Raw genomic sequence first — 16544 nt, 5'->3', positions numbered from 1 at the left:
AGCTCCTTTTGGAAATGCTTGCTACCTTATTACTCACTTCTGTAATGAAAATTAGAAAATAGAAGGCTTCATGGGATCCAAAACCAGCTGCTCAGTGAGAGTCCTCTCAGGGTCCTGGCCAAAGTAACTTATTTAGTAACCTAGTACCCTACTATTCTTCACCATTTGTTCATTAAAAATGTCCTAATAAATATGGGCATAGAAAATGGTTTTTTTCCTCATTATCTACCATCACAAAGCTGATTTTGTTAAGCAGATTTAGCACTAACAACCAGCAATAGCTAATAAATTCAACGTTAGGCTTACAGGGTTCTGACAGAATGTTGGCAGCTGACTTATGAGCATGGAAGGGCTCTCCTAGTGTAGGTTGGAAGCATTTATTTATACCACACTGTGGGTCTGTTTGCCCCAAATTTTGCTGCTCAGATCTGCCTCCTTTTAGTAGGTGGCATTGGTGCAATGTGTACAAAAGCTGTAACAGATGAACAGAAATACAATATCCAGATCAGCATAAGTGAACTAAAGATAGGGAGCTCAAAATTGTATGTTTTAACAGTAAAAATAAGAAACAGGTTTTCTTTTATGAATGTATGATCTGTGGTAGGCCTCACCATGTATTCTTGAAGTTATTTTACTGTAAATGTTTCCATGATCAACTTTTCTCAGTTAAAAAGGCTTTAAATATTCTGAAGCAGTTTTACTCTGACTTGTCACTAATTGGTGATGGACTGAAGAAAAACTGCTTACACAACCACACCAAGTCTGCTCTTAGGCTTCCTTCTAGCATACCTTCAAAGTGAGAGATGATGTGCTTGGAAGTATTTTGACAGTCTCCAACAACCTGAGTTTAGCAGAGAAGTTGGTGAGATGCATGCCTGATTTGGAGCAGGGAAAACCAACTTGAAAGAAAACTCTGGAATAATGAGTTGCACACCTAGAGTCATTTGAGATAATAAACTTTGAACAACCACTTTTTAGTGGTAATTGATGCTAAGGATGGGTACAGAAAATGAATAAGCAGAAGTCTCATTGTAAAGATAAGTTGACTTCTCAGTTACATGATCTGTGAAAAACCAAACATGTCTGTATGACTGAGCTCAGAAAAACACCCTCCATTTTTATACATTTGCTGCATAGAAGCTATGTTATCATGTCTCATTTACTTGGAAGAGGAATCAAGTATCTGTCCCACCACCAGGTGCTACTGAACAGCTGTAAGCTTCTGACCACTGTGCATGCATGAGAATCTGAAGGTGCATGCAGGTTTCTCAGTGCTACAGAAGTGGGGAAATCTGTCTTGTGCCCCTTGCCAGCAGCTATCCAGTTACCAGTTATCCAGCTACATAACTTTTCTAAATAGGTTTTCACTTTGGAATTTGGCTGACCCTCTGGAATCATCTGCTCTGAATACCTTCATTGCTCTGCTTGAGAAATACACGTTCAACTGCTGATTTCTCTGATTTCTTTTGGAATGGTATTACAGCACGAGGGTGGCTTAGTAAAATCAATGCTGAGTGAGTGGATGAAGAAATTAAAGGAGTTGGAAGTTCTTTCTATATACAAAAGAACAGAATAGGTCTGTAAGTTAGATAATTCTGCAGTGAAAGTAAGTCGGGCATCTCTGACCCAGCTTTCTTTTCACATGTGTTGAAAGTATCTCTGCACAGTTCGAGGCTGGTGATGAAGAAATCAGGTTGGCTGTGATTCCAGTTTCAGTTGATCTACAGTTGCAGAATTTTTTCTGTTTTTCTTTGTAAGTCAAGTAGTCAGTGTTTTCTGTCTCCAGCTGAGCATTCCCCTCACTTTCTGTGAATGTCATACAACTGCATGGAAAAGCTTCAGAAATAGAAATTTTCTTCACTAACACTACACTCAAAGAGTTTGACTTCTTCAAAAATGAAAAATACAATAGTCTAGAAACATACATAGACTCCATGCAGCAACTCTAAAAGTGCTGTAGAAAAAAATTACTGACAACGTTTAGCACCACCAAAAAAAAACCAAAACACAACAACAAAAAAAAACCCTTAAAGTACTAAGAGCTGTTTTGGAGTGAGCGTGGGTGATGCATTATGAACTGTAATGAACTTGCACAGAAAATGGATAAAGCACAAAAGCATCCTATTGCCTTTGTAACAGACAGGCTGTGCTTGTCTTGAGTCCATCTCCTGCCAGTATCATGCAGTGTCTGCTAGGCCTTGTACTTGTTGCCTTTTCAGCTCCTCTCACATCTTTATCAATGTCCTTTATACCTCCTTTCACATTTCTCTCCTTCGGGATAAAGAATCTTAGTCTTTCTTGTACCGAACCTTCTAGAACTCTGCGTACTCTTTCTGCCATTCTGTGAACTGCACTAGAAGGGAAAAAAATGCCCCTCTGTATTCTATATATGGAAGAAGCTCTTGTCATTGATTGCAGGCAGAGTGCTCTGTCTGGAGCTGGAAGCAGGATGTGCTCAGCTGCCCAATTTGTTAGTTAATTGAATTCTACTTTTTTTATTTTATATTTCTGATGATGAATACTACTAGGAAATATGGATCAAATTGCTGTGGAGGTTGTGCACCTCTAGTACAAGGGTAAGGGAAAGCTTTACAGCCTGCCCTTTCTCTGCACCTGATTATTTTTCCCCTCTTCTTTTCTTGATGTTTGGTCAAACAGGCAGCTACGTGATCCCTCCTCACAAAGAGACATTTGGGACCTGAAAGTAAGTGTCACTGCAATTTTCTGACTATAAATGTCTCCATGGCCTGAGGAAACTATGTAGAGTGTCCTTCCTTACTAGAGGAAGCAAGGAAATGTCTGTATTACAATATAAATCTTAATTTACTTGGGAAAAAAAAACAAAAACACCAAACAAACAGATGAATGAGAAAAATGCATCAGAGAAATGACAGGTCTGCAGGAGCTAAGTAAACAGCTGTCTTAACCCCTCGGCTGAAAGTAATCTGGATGACATGTAAGTTCTTGTGTGCTTAGGAAGTAATGTTTCCCCTGGCACTGAAGTATGACAAGAAACAGTACTGGTGCAATTTGTGAAAAGGGAAGAAGCCTTAACTGTATTGTCTTACCTTTTTCTGAAGCCGGAGCAAGGTCAATAAAACTTCGACATTTTTCACCTTTAAAAGAAAAGGATTATTTTAGGAGACAGAAGGTGTTTGGTTGTGCTCTGCCTCCTCTTTCTGACTGGTGCTCCTGCCATCGCACCCACCTGAGACTCTGGGACCACCACATATTCTCAGCCACAGAGCAGACGTTTACTGGGCCTTCTTCCTAGACAAATTATCTCACAAGGCAGGAGTCACCTTTAATCAAGAGTATGAAAAAGCCCATCTATGTTCTGGTTCTGAAAAAAGGACATTCCTATGCCAGTTATCAGGAGAAAACAACCTGGTAGCAGAGAAGGAGCCACATCATTCACAGCTCACCAACACTGGACTGTCGTTTACAAGCATGGATGAGCAGAACTCCACAGAATCTGCTTATGATAGGTATCTGTTATGTAAAAATAATCAGTTTTGTAATGCTTATCTAAAGCTATCAAAAAATAAAATAAAAATAAAAAAAAGAACCATCAACAGCAGGTTTTGAGTCCCATTCATAGTATTTTAACTAAGACTCCAGCCAAACAGCTAGAATCCCATATAATTACTCAAGGATAAAGGAAGTTATTCAAAATTAGAATTCATTTGAATAACTTTTCTGTACTTCACTTTGAAGGATGTTAATAGATTTGATTCCGACCAACTTGAGGGCCCTTGATGGGGCACTCACTTGTATGGGGCCCAACATTCAAGCTGTAGCTGCACCTCCTCAGTGCCCCAAGCAAAATATTATTCTCTGAAGGCAGAAATGTGAGTGAGGAGAATGGCTGAGTTCACTTTATAAACCATACCATGAAAGCACGTTCTCAGGGAACAGACTGATTCTACTTGTAGACATTACTAGACTCACATTGTCAGCAAATGTCATTAAACACTTTGAGAATCAACTCGGAATTCCAGTCGAGCATTTGATATTACAGCAGAAAGCAAAGAAGCAGTCATTTTCTACAAGTATCTGACATTTAGAACCATTCACTGGAGAGATGGAGAACTTCATCTTTCTGGAAGGACTGAACAATGGGATTTGTCCGTCTCTGTCTACTCGGGTGCAGACGTCTAAGCCTCACTCACCCCTGCTTTCCAGCTGGGATATTGTCAGGCCCTGATGTAGACATGAAACGAGGCTAAGAAAGGCAAAAGCTGTAGCACAAAGCAAGCTAAAAAATTTGCATAGTATCTTCAAGTCTTCTAAAACCTATTGTTAGAAAGCAGGCTGCTGTGTTGCTGTGACCGTCACACATCCCTGTGTCGCTCTCTCTGCCTTGTGGCTGCTTCATTTATCACTGCAAATTAAAGCTTCTCTGTTTAGGACTCTACCTCAGCAAATGTAACCTAAGCAGCAAATGTATCTAAAAGATGGATGCTTTGACTTTTTCACTTTTTCAAGCAATTGAAGAAAATGTAAAATAATTCCCGTGCTTAGGTGTACCTGCCCGATGAATACATGTGACTTTTTCAATAAGTTACATAACATAAGTGGCCAAAAGCTTGCCTGCTCTGCCCTGGGTAATCAGAGCGTGGGACACTTGCTACAGGTAATGGAGAAGAATCTGTTTTGCCCATTATGACTTTAAGTTACGGAAGGGCAGCTAAAGTTTGTATTAGTTTTCTTCAGTTACTGTTGCACAGTCAAAAGACTGATCTAGAATATGTGAGCCAAAAGAACACATGGTGAAATGCAGTAGAGATGTTGAAATCTGTGCATTCTTTTTTTTTTTTTTTTTAAAGCAATTAATTATGTGTATGAATCCCTGTTCGTTACAGGGGAGTTGGACTAGATGGCCCTCAGAGGTCCCTTTCAATTTTAAGGATTCCATGATCACTATATAATGTTAATCCTTCTGACATCTTTGTTGGCAGAACTGAGATAAAAGAAAACATTCATAAGTTCATAAGTTCATAAGGTTGGAAAGGACCTATAAGATCATCTAGTCCAACCATCCTCCTACCACTATCTCTACCCAACTACTAAATTAAGTCCTTTAGCACCTCATCTAAACGCTTCTTGAACAGCGCTAGGGATGGTGCCTCAACCACCTCCCTAGGCAGGCCATTCCAGTGCCTGACCACTCTTTCAGAAAAGAAATGAAAAGTGGTATCTGTGATATCTGGTGGTATCTGTGAAGAAGTAGCATTATAATAACAAATTGCTATTATTTCTTTTTCTGTACTTTGCTACATGTGCTATCAAGGGCTGTGTATATCATCTATGTATAAGTTGCTGTAGAAGTTTCACTTGATATTGAAATGAACATTTCAGTAACCCGATGGCTGAGAGAAGGACTTGTCCTCTGTGAATCCAGGCGTTAAGAGGACGGCCTAGAAAAGAAAACGACTTATCAAAGCAACGTCTCTATTTCCAAAGAGGTCTGTATCTGAGCAGAGGGAATGTCAGGTGAAGAAACCGTTTTGTTATGAAACAGACAGTCTGAAAGATACTTGGTGGATTGCAAAAACCACAGCATCTCAGAAACTCTGTGTCGACAGGACCTTGCTGGTCTCTTTTCAGCCTTGTGCTCAGAGTAGGACTACTGGTGGGGCCTGACTGGATCACCTGTGACTTTACCCTACTAAATCCTGAGATACTCAATGAATGGTGATATACCTTCTGTAATGTCTCCTGGGGCTGCACCACTGATTTGGAGGAGATGTGTTTCCTAATGGAGGTTCTCTAGCTGCTCTTTGTAGCCATTCTTTTGTAGGGACATGAGCAAGTCCAGCTCCCTCAACATTTTTTCATGCCTGGTGTTCTTAGGCACAAGTAGGTGGGCTATAAAATACACTGAGCTGTAAGTGGGAATCATTCCCAGCCAGAGACTGCATTATAAACCATGACGTCTGTCAGGAATGCACTGACATCAAGTTAATATAGGGAGAATGACCTTTAGATTTGAATTTGATATAAGCAGATTAAGCTGGATTTTTCATTCTAGCCATATGGATCTCCATTTTTTGGTTTGTTTTCAGACATAATCTATTAATTTTATCTCAGTTTTATTTTAACCTGACTTCTCTGAGTCATGTCTCCCCCCTAGCTGCAGTGAACCTGAAGCCATATTACGGGAAACCTTTAACAAATACCTGACTCTCCCGCATGTTATCCCAAGAAAGCCGATGATGAATGGCATTTGCTACTAGAGAAATGACATCTGCCATTCTGAGAGCTGGAGATGCATAGTGCCTTTCAGATACGTTGTAAAGTACTGACAAAGTCATTCCAGTTCATCTGGGTCCTGACAAAACTAGTGATGCCATTGTGTTTGGCTCTAGTGCCTTGTCTACAGGAGAAACGTAGAGAGGAGACGGTGATCACATGCTGCCTGGAGGAATGTGCATCCATACCCTCCCTTAAATCAGCTTCCCCAGTGTCATCTCTCCCAGGAAAGCTCTCTGTGACTAAGGCCTCCAGCTTAAATAACACAGACGTAAAATGATGGAGTGACCAGAAAAAAGGCCTTTTGGAGCCATGACACAAAGACTGACTGCAGACTGGGGACAGAGAAAAAGAAAAAGCATGGAGGGTGAGAACGCTCTACTTCCAGCTGCTGATTTCCAGATTGTGATGTTCTTAGTGCTAAAGGTTGTGTGGAGAACTACACAAGAAGTTCTTGATGAAGGACTCTTCCCTCTGTTGTTGCTGTCCCTGGACACAGGAGTTCCCTCCTCCATTTTAGAGGTAACCAGTGGTAGCATTTATAGACTGTGTTTGTACTTGGACATGCAGACATGCATCTCTCTGAGAACTGAAGATGTCAGCAATGTTTTCGCTGCTCCTCTTAGGATTTATTCTAAGTTATTTTTGGATATCTTGTATAACCGATCTCTTAAGCCCTCTTAAGTTTAATTTTAGACTTTGCAGAGTTTATCCTGCTGTGCCGCCCTTTTCCAGATGCATCGTCACCTAATAACTAGGTCCTGCAGAGTCTTTAGAGAATACAGAAAAGACTGTCACTTAGCACTGCTGCGAGAACTGCAAAGTCCTTCCTTTGACAGTCCTCACCCACTTATCTCAGTGATTCCGACAGAGGAGAAAGCCAAGGAGTGATCTCTCCTGTACATAACTCTCTCGCATAGACAGAGGAGGTGTAACTGAGCTTCAGCACTGCTGCAGTGTGTGGAGCTCTCTGGAGGGGCACAGTGGAGGAGTTGCTGATGGTTGAGGAGAGAGGACTGGCTACCTAAATATCAACAGGAGGAAACCACATGATGTCAACTTCTTCTAGGGCTTCCCAAGGGTGAGGTAGAGCTCTGTGATGCCATCTGTGTGCAAGCCCAGGCAAATGCATTCTGTCCTAGGCATACTGGCTGTGCACAGGCTCACTTGTGTCACTGTACTTCCTTAAAAGGTGACCTACAGGTCTAGGTACCAGCAACTGGAAACCCTGGAGGTTGTGTTTTTCTTCTAGTCCTGCAGATGTGCATGTGTTTGTAATTCAGTGGGGATCTTCAGACTGAACCAGTCAGAGAGTAGAAGATACATCTGGAAATACCTATGGGTCTGAGCTGGTGGCTGCCTGAGCATCCTGAGATCTTGGTATGGATAACAGACCCAGAGCTCACGATAATATCTGAGACTGTTAGTGTGATGTGCTTGTACATCTACAGAGAGAAGAGGTGAGCAGTTTATCACTGGTGACCTTGAAACTTGCTCATATGGAGAGGAGGAGGAGCTGGTGGAGTGCTGCTGGTGTTTCTGTGAGTGCTGCTACAGGCACAGCTCTCTGCGTTGGTCTGTGTGGCCAGCACGTGTCACACAGGCATCTGTGCGTGTGCGAGCGTGCATGTGCACCTGCATCCTGAGTACCTGCTCAGGCTGAACTGGGAAGCAGTCAACAGGCAAGGGAAGAGAAATCCCCTGGGTCTTACAGTCCCCTGGGCTCAACTTCCCCTCCCAGGAGCACACAGAGCATTTTCTCAGACAAGCTCATCGGAACTTTTCCCATTTCACGGCTCTCCAGCTGTGCAAGTACCCGTAGCACACAAGTCAAATGACTGCCAGCTCCTCAGTGGTTTCTGCTGAAGAAAGCTTGGCTTTGGGCTTCTGTGTGTTCTGAGGAAGTGGTGTATGGTAAGAAGTGTTGGACTCAGTAAATGAGAGAGAGCTGTGGCAGCATCAGGTGATCTCTTTTTAAATTGCAGGGTGAGGCCCAAGATCTTTCTTTGCCTTCTTCTAATTCTCCTAATGCAGTGGGAATTCCTGAGTTTCTAGCAAATAATTGTCATGAAAGTGTTCTCAGGCATGAAAAATCAAATCATTTTAGAAAAAAAAGGGAAGTGGCTATTCTGAATCCCAGAATTTCAATTCTGATGGAAAATTAAGAAAAGCAGGGCCCTACAGAATCATCAGGTCTGCACAGTATATCAGCTTTGTGGCTGAGCTGCTTTTCCCTTTATGCTGTGCACTTGTCACTGGCACACTGCAACAGCTCAGATTGAGATCTTTCTATGGGAAGTGGTAGACATTAGAGAGCAAGTGCACAGCTATATAAAACAGCTGGAAATGCAGCTGTGCACATAGACTGCATCTAAACTATAGCATACAGACATATTTTTTCTTCTACCAGTTTCCTAAAATGTGTGGCTTGTTCATTCCTTTCTCGCTCCACAGATGGAGGATTCACATTTCTACCTTCACCTGGAACAGTTTCAATCACTGTCTTCAGGACAGCACAGCAGTGACTGAACTGATCCAGAATACACCTCAGAATATAAACTGGTGGCTTAGGCTAGAAATAAGGAATAGGGCAGAAATCACACAAAAAAGCACGGGCTTTAGGACAATATGCTAAGGGTGTAACACACCTGTTGCAGTAGCAAGGACTAGAAGTTAATATCCTGGATCACATTTATTGGTCCTGTGTTCCTGAGTTCCTTCTCTCTTTAGAAGCCAGTGCTCAATGTGTCATTAACAAGTTAAACAATCTGACTTTAAGAAAAATGTGGTAGTTCTGAGTGAAAGGAGGAGCTCTGTTATAACTCTGCTTTTCATCTTGAAAAAAAAAAAGAAAAAGAAAAAGCTGTCTGTGTTCACTTACTCTGCATGAAATTTCAGTTCAGAAGTACAGTTCTGTTAAATGATTAAATTTCATTTAAACAGCATTCCCTTTTAGAAACACATTGGCACCCAGCCTATGAAAGACAAGGTCCCTTTTTTCCCAGTAGGCCCTAGCAGGTCTTTGTCTCTCCAACTATATCTGGAGACATGTGATTCTAATGAGATTCCACATCGTCTACAGAGAGTAAAATCATTGTGTGTGCCTTAAAAAATGATACAGCCCTCCAGAGGCCCGAAGGAGAGGATGAGGATTGCATCACCACTCCAGTGAATTAAAATACGACATTAGTAAAAATATAGGTTAATGACCTCACTCAAACTAAGTTTATCAGGTTAATTAGCAAGTGAAACATTCCGCTTTTGATTAAACTTATCCCAGACAAAGCACTTAATTGATTTTCTTTTTTTTCCCTGGTGGAAATCAAGCTTTGGTCTCCAAAACCAACTGTTGACAGTGTTGATTTTGCTGGAACAATATTTTCTTCTGGAAAACAAACCTGTTTTTACAGAGTTGCACTCAAATATGCATTGAGCTATGCAAACATCAGTTCTCTATCACTCCAACAGCTTTCATTTATAGCCTGTCAGCATTCCTCTTGCTTTCACATAACATGAGAATTTGCTCCAATTCTCATTTCTATTTCATCGAACTCAAACTCTTAAACCTTTCTACCTTTACTAGCAGAAGACTGCTTATTTCCACTCTTCATTTCAGTCACGCATTTTTTTCTTAATTCACAAATTCAAAAGGAAATGCTAATAATCTTATCAGAGAAGCAACGTGTACACTGCAAAGTTTCCTTTTCTTTTCCTCGGGGCAGCAGATAGTTGTGCAGGGGCACTGGGTGCAGGAGGAGCAGGGAACAGGCAGCATGCTGTGCTAAGTCAGGTTCTGTGCCATGGCAACTGTGTTCTCTGCACCAAAACCCTGACTGATGGGAAAATCTTTCACAGTAGCTGAAAGCAAATTTCTTCACAGTCATGTCTAATTGAAACCCATGGAAGTCACAAGACTCTTCTGATTATCTTCGTGAAGCCCAATGGGTTCACTGGCCCTTTGTGTACATACATATAGATGGGCATACACTTGAGATGGAAAACAGAATCAGGAGAACAATGGTGCTGAGAGAGGTTTTCAATGAATCTGATGTCAAATTAGACCTGACTTTATGATCTGGAAAGCATGAAATTGTGCGAGGTTTTGATTAAGCTCTTCAGATTCAAACCACAGAATGGAAGGATGAGAACCGTACCTGTCCATTGCAGAGGTAATAACTTTGACCCACTGTGCTTACTCTGTGTTCAGCTTTATGGTCAAAAACATTGCACTTTGCTTGCAGCCTCACTCTGCAAAACTCATCTCTTTCCAGGTGCCAAGGTGCCATTCCAGAAAACTAATGGAAAAGCAGAGTTGTTTCCTACTCAGGGGCTCCACAGGGAACTCGTGGCACCATTTTGTTCACTTCCCATTTGCTATCCTTTGTGTCTAAGTGCTCGAAAAAGGAGAATGATCTTGCTAATGCAAATATGCAAAACACATGTTAGTTCTTAGGGAGTCCATTATCTGTGGGACTATCAGGTTTCCAGGAAAGCGTTGAAGACCAGAAATAATGCTTATGACAGAATATGCAGCTGATATGTACCTCACTATATATATATATATGCGTGATGTCTTCTACAGTTTCTCATATGACTGCATTAACAGTTCCCTTCAGGCTGGTGATTAGCAAAGATCAAAGGAGTATCTTCCACTCTTTCCAATTAGTAGCTGTGGGTCAGCATGGATTCTCTTTCAACCATGCCAGCACTTCTCTCCTGATAACGCCCAACCAGAGTATTCATATTGGATCTGTGCCCTAGCTGCAGAAATACATAAGCAGAGCAAGCAGAGATGAAAGTCTCTGAGAGCAAAGAAGGGAACTCTGTTTCACGGTTAGGATTATTCCAGAAAATGAAAACATCAAAAGCTAATGTGTGCTAAAAATGGAGGAAAGGACAAATTCAGAACGGAGTGTTACTACAATGGCATGGCATGTTGCTGTGAACATGAGTCACTAAAAAGAACCAAAGAATATTCTCATTTGGAAGGGACCCACACTTGGTCATTGCCCAGCCCTCGCATTTGTCAAGATCTCTCTGCAAGGCGTCTCTACTGCTGAGGGAATCAACTGCTCCTCAGACATAGCATGTGCACGAGTCTTGCGTCCAGACACCATCTCCAGATCAAGCCTTTCCTTGACAGATTAAGTACTTGATCCTGTAGAGAGGGGTGTGATCTAAAAGGCTTATAGTACATCACTCTTTTGGTTAGCTTGCTTTCTAAATTTCTAAAATATCAAATGAAAGTATAGGAACCAAAGAGGGGTTACGCATCTCCTGTTTATGCCATCAGCAGAATGGACTTAGTGTCCTTTTCTAGGTGGATCTACAGAAACAGAAGATGTTTCTGATCCAGGTGGCTCAATTTTATTTTTTCTTCTGTTTCTGATCTAGAGAAGCAGCTTGATTCCTCAGGCTCCCCTTCTCCTGATCCTCCAAAACAAGATCAAGGAACAGCTTGTGATGCTGCTCCAGCATGGATAGAAGAAGAAAAGGATTCACTAACTTCTTCTGACGAAGAGGAAACCGAATGTTTACCTCACCTTTCTTCTGAGGAGAGCAAAGCCAGTATCTTCTCAGCCCTCAGCTTTTCACAGAAAAGTTGAAAGTGACCAATTTAAGATGATTTGGTGGGATCATGGTGGAAACTGTTGTAATCGATGAAGAAATGTTCAAGGTTGAAGTACTGCGAAGTAAAGGACCTTTTAGTTTTTCAAAATGAAAACATGAAAACCTTCATTCATTAACTTAATCTGTAAGGGTTCACCAAAAGCAATGGTTCTAACATTTATTCAATGGTTTTCTGTAAGAATCAAGCTCTAGATTCTTAGCTGTAGTGATATATAAATAATCAGTAAGAACAACAAAATACTTCCACGTGTAAGATTGTAGCTTGAAACACATGCAAGTGCCTGTAGGTTAAGAGGTAAAAAGTGATTGCCAGAGGAGTGGGAACCTTGAATTTTACCACCTTAGCCTGTATTTCTTCTTTACAGTTGACACTCTTAACAGTATATCTTCCGTGGCTTGCTCATCTGTCTGCTCTGATCCTCTAAGCTGTTGTGATTCAGGCTGCCTGCTTCAAAGTGAACTTCCGAAACTTGTCCTATCTTCCCTACCCTTATTTTTTGGGTTGAGGCATCCTGAGTTTCTAAGCTGACTCAGAGGATGGAAGCAGACAACCTTAACCTTCCAGGCACAGATGTTTTAACAAAGAGTATGAGAAGGACAGTAGAACACAGAGTATGCTGCAAAAGAATATCCAATTTTTGAAATCGGGTGGAAAAATGTATTTATTTTTGTGAACCTTATTCCTAAGCTTTTACCTAAAGAACTCTGCAACAAAGTCTCATTTAATACTTTTTGTCTGGTCAGATAATGCAGAATTAAATCAGTTGGAATGGCAGTGTGATACGATATTTGTGTCTCTCCAAATCTAGGGAGTCTGAACATTGTAGAGTGAGCTGGATTCCCAGTACACATGGCTTATGTCCTTCCCTCCCACCATGCCCCGTGAGGCAGCTGAGTGCAAGGTGGAACAGCTTAAAGTGAATTTTTGTTTGCCTGTGACTATTCGTACAGGCCATGTCATTCCATAGAAATAACATCTGCTTCTCATTATTTACTGCTGTCTGTAGTCTTTAAATCAGTGGCAAGTTAGGTCAGGGAAGATTTATATTACCATTTAGATTACCAACAAGAATACTGAATAACATTACAGCAAAACATGATTAACAGAGGATCATGATAGAAGTGACCCTACTCCCCGATAATTCCTTACTTTGAGATCTGTCAGGTAAGTCAATTTTTAATTTTACCTATTTTAGCTCTGCTAATTCCACATAAAGAAAAATTTTAAATCAAGAATTAGTCTGGTGTAATTTAAATCCAGGAGGATACTGTGATGATTGATATTCCATCCCGTATTTACGTCTGCAGTCCTGAATGCATCTGATGGTATCCTGCAGTAACTAAGGTAGCAGTCTCAGTTACCCATCTGGGTGATCATTTGTCTCTCTTTGAAAGATGGGACCTATGTGTTTATCTTCCACTTCTTTGAAGTTTATTCCATCTACAGGCAACCAAGAAAGCCCCTCAGACAGCTTCTTTGAGACTGCTGGGATTCAAGACTGGCTGAGACTCATCCAAAGAGAAAGTGATGTAGTTTTTGTTTGTGAGATAGAGAAACTTAGCAAGAAGTGGTGCTTTGCCTGACCTCATCCCTTTGCTCTGTTTCCAGCATGCGAAGACCTGATGCTGACAGTTTACAATAGGTGTTCATACAGCTAGTCTGTCTGGCAGGACCGGGAGGACCTCAAATGCAGAATTCACAGTGCATCACCGACACAAAACATCCCCATTATTCTGTGAAAACCTGAAGGTCTGTAATAAAGCAGTGACCACAGGAACTACAGCTGTCATGTACCCCAGGAAAAGAACAAGAGTTGTTGTGAGGAAGATGAACCGATGTGAGGACTCCTTTCACTGGCTGAATTCCTATGGCCAGGGCTATCCTACCCTACAAGCAACACCTCAGGATTTGTTAAGAAGAATCACAGGTGCTTTCCTGAAATGGACCTTTCCCCTTGTTCTAAAAGAAGGCAAAAATCCATTATCATCCTTGTTATCTAACCTGGAGGGAGGTTTCTCTTCTGATCGCAAATTAGATCATCAATTTAATGTTCAGTGCATGAACAGACATACCAATTAGATTCTGAGAAGCTGTAATAATGTGGAGAGCAGCAAAGCACCCTTGCACAGTCTCCATCTGTAGCCAATTTCTGATGCTTTAGAGAAGGCATAAAACTGTCCAGAAAATACGACATGCATCAAGCCAGCAGCTATTTTTCCTTGGCTTCTATCAATGACCAGTGGAAACCCTGAAGCATGGATTCAGTGTAATTTAATACAGTATAAACATGGTGTGACAAAAGGCAGTCAAACCAAGATGGCTTCTTTCAGACCTCCTCAAGATACCAACAAATCAGTTATGCAGGCTTCACTCCAAGCTTCCTCGTGCCAGAAACGTTGCTCTTTTCTCTTACATTTCTTTCTGCGAATTTGAAAAGTATCAGTATTTCAGTGATTTCCTTTGCTCACACTGCCCTCTGTGGCGGTGAGTTCCAGACACACGCTTCCTGAGAACCCCTCCTTGCATCTTCATTTGTCTCAATGATAAATAACTTAAACAATGTTCTTTTATTGTTCTTTGAATGTGTGTGTGTATGTGTGTGCATGGTCCCATCATAGCTCCTCTTGATAATTGATTTGTTCTACTAAAGAGGACCACTTTTGTCTTGTCTTGGAGATTCTCTTCTCCTCATCTACCTTAGAAATCCCACAGTGCATGTATTTTGCAGTCCCTTTCCCTTTCTATCGCAGCCCCCTGGCAGCTGGCAGTCAACTCACAGACAAATGCTGTCCCACAACTTATTTCTTATCTTTTGCCTACCACTGAGTACCTGTGACCTCACAGAATTGTGTAATTTATGCTTTTAAATTTGTTTACTTCCACACTATTCTTCCTGCTCTGTCAGACCAGCTCACTTTTAGTTATGGAGATAAGTCTTTATAATACCGATATTTCCAGACTTTGTGACACAGCATATATTAGCAGCACATTTAAAGTAAGACTGTTCTCTTTGAATTAAGATTCTTGTGTTAGAATGGCAACTTCTTGGACAGATGCCTTTTCTGGCCAACGAGGAGAACAGGTTATCATAGGGCTTTGTTCATCCCATTCCAGAAAGACTGTAACCTCCCTTAGGAGTATTCATTACTCTCCAGTGACTGTAATGATGATGATGATCAGTTGAGGCACATACATATCTTTGTAAATGTCCACTGCTTTTAATTTTAATTTTATTTGAAGAAACTGGATAATGTTAATTGCATCTCTGGTTCTCTGTGAAGATTGTTAATCTCACTAATAATCAAATCAGTCTCAAGACCAAACCCAAGGACTGCTAGATATAACTGATCTCCACTGTGATCTTTACTCTTCTTATATTAATTGCTTCAGCCTCATTGGAAGACTGATCTTTAATCAGCTTACAGCCTCTTTATTTATCCCCATAATAATAAATAATGTAATGTAAAATCTGCGCTACGCTTTCCTGCAAAATTTCTACCTGCTTCACAATTTTTGTATCATCATAAATAATTGATATTTAGAGAAGGTATGTGAATGCAGTACAGAGTGATTCTGCTCATGTACTCCTCTTGTGATATCAGTGCTGCATCGTTAGTCTGGGGTCTTCCTGGTCAGAGGCTGCTCTCAAGTCATTGTGTCAGTGATGAATATTTCCTTCCTGAATGCATGCAGTCCTCAGTTTTCACCTTCAGAGCACTCTACGGCAGGGAACTCTTTAGGAGGAAATATTTATATTTATTTGTTATGCCTCTTGTTCTTAAATTGTAGAAGTCAATGATATTTCTTGTTTGAACTCTGTCATTCCCCATCAGTGTCATAATTCTCTGTGCTTTGTGCCTTTCTTTCAGTTCGAAGAGGCTCTGGCTGTTTTCCACTGTGGAAATGTGTGGATACCTAGCAACCTGCTGTTACCAATCCCTCTGCTGTCTGTAGCTCTGTAAAGAATTTTCAGTGGGACATTCCATCAGATGCTTTGTGAAAGTCCACAGAGACTCTGTCTAATGTGTTACCCTTGTCTAAGAATCTAATCTTCTTGTAGAAAGTTCTTCCTCTGATAAAACTCTACCTTTGATAGAATCCATTTGCTGCCCTATACTGACTGCTCTGCCTAAAACCTGTCCTAATGTCACTGGGTCAAGTGGTCCGTATTATTCTTTCCCATCTTCCTCTTTGAATAAAGAAATGTGCAGATTCAAGAAAGATTATTGCTACCAAAACTGCATTTTCACGTGCCAATTATTTCACCGTTCTCAGATGGAAACTATCCAGGTCCCCTGAGTTCAGTTCTTCTATCTCTGGAAATTATCTCTTTCATACAAAGCTAAACCTCCTCAATTTCTTTTACCCACTCTTTCCTTCCTAAGCAATTTGTAACTAGCAATTTTTACATTCCAGTTGTGAATAAACCCACCAGGTTTCAGTTATGCCAATTATATTACATTTTTCATAGCGCAATAAGAATTCCCAATTCCTCTTGCTTTTTAATTATATATTCACAGGTGTTTCTGCCCTGTCCCTCTCCCTGGACAGCTGCCTATGGTGAGTCACACATGCTTATTATCATGTTGTTGGGAAGAGAAGGGTGAAGCAGTACTGCTTCTGTACTTCATACTGCGAAAATGTACACGAGCCTTAT

At 41.0% G+C, this 16544-nt stretch overlaps 1 protein-coding gene across 1 annotated transcript in view; it reads right to left on the bottom strand.

Annotated features, from left to right (window-relative positions):
* GSG1L (GSG1 like) overlaps window positions 1-16544 on the bottom strand; it is a 45127-nt gene that overhangs the window by 23865 nt on the left and 4718 nt on the right. The window contains exon 2 of the mRNA XM_065733007.1: window positions 3069-3116. Coding sequence (XP_065589079.1) covers window positions 3069-3116 — 48 coding nt within the window. The remainder of the gene's footprint in view (window positions 1-3068; window positions 3117-16544) is intronic.

Source organism: Cyrtonyx montezumae, unplaced genomic scaffold (genome assembly GCF_038088225.1).
Source record: "Cyrtonyx montezumae isolate F1298 unplaced genomic scaffold, pur_monq_1.0 scaffold_16, whole genome shotgun sequence".
NCBI lineage: Eukaryota > Metazoa > Chordata > Aves > Galliformes > Odontophoridae > Cyrtonyx > Cyrtonyx montezumae.
Note: the sequence above shows the minus strand (reverse complement) of the source record. Positions and strands in the feature narration are given on the sequence as shown.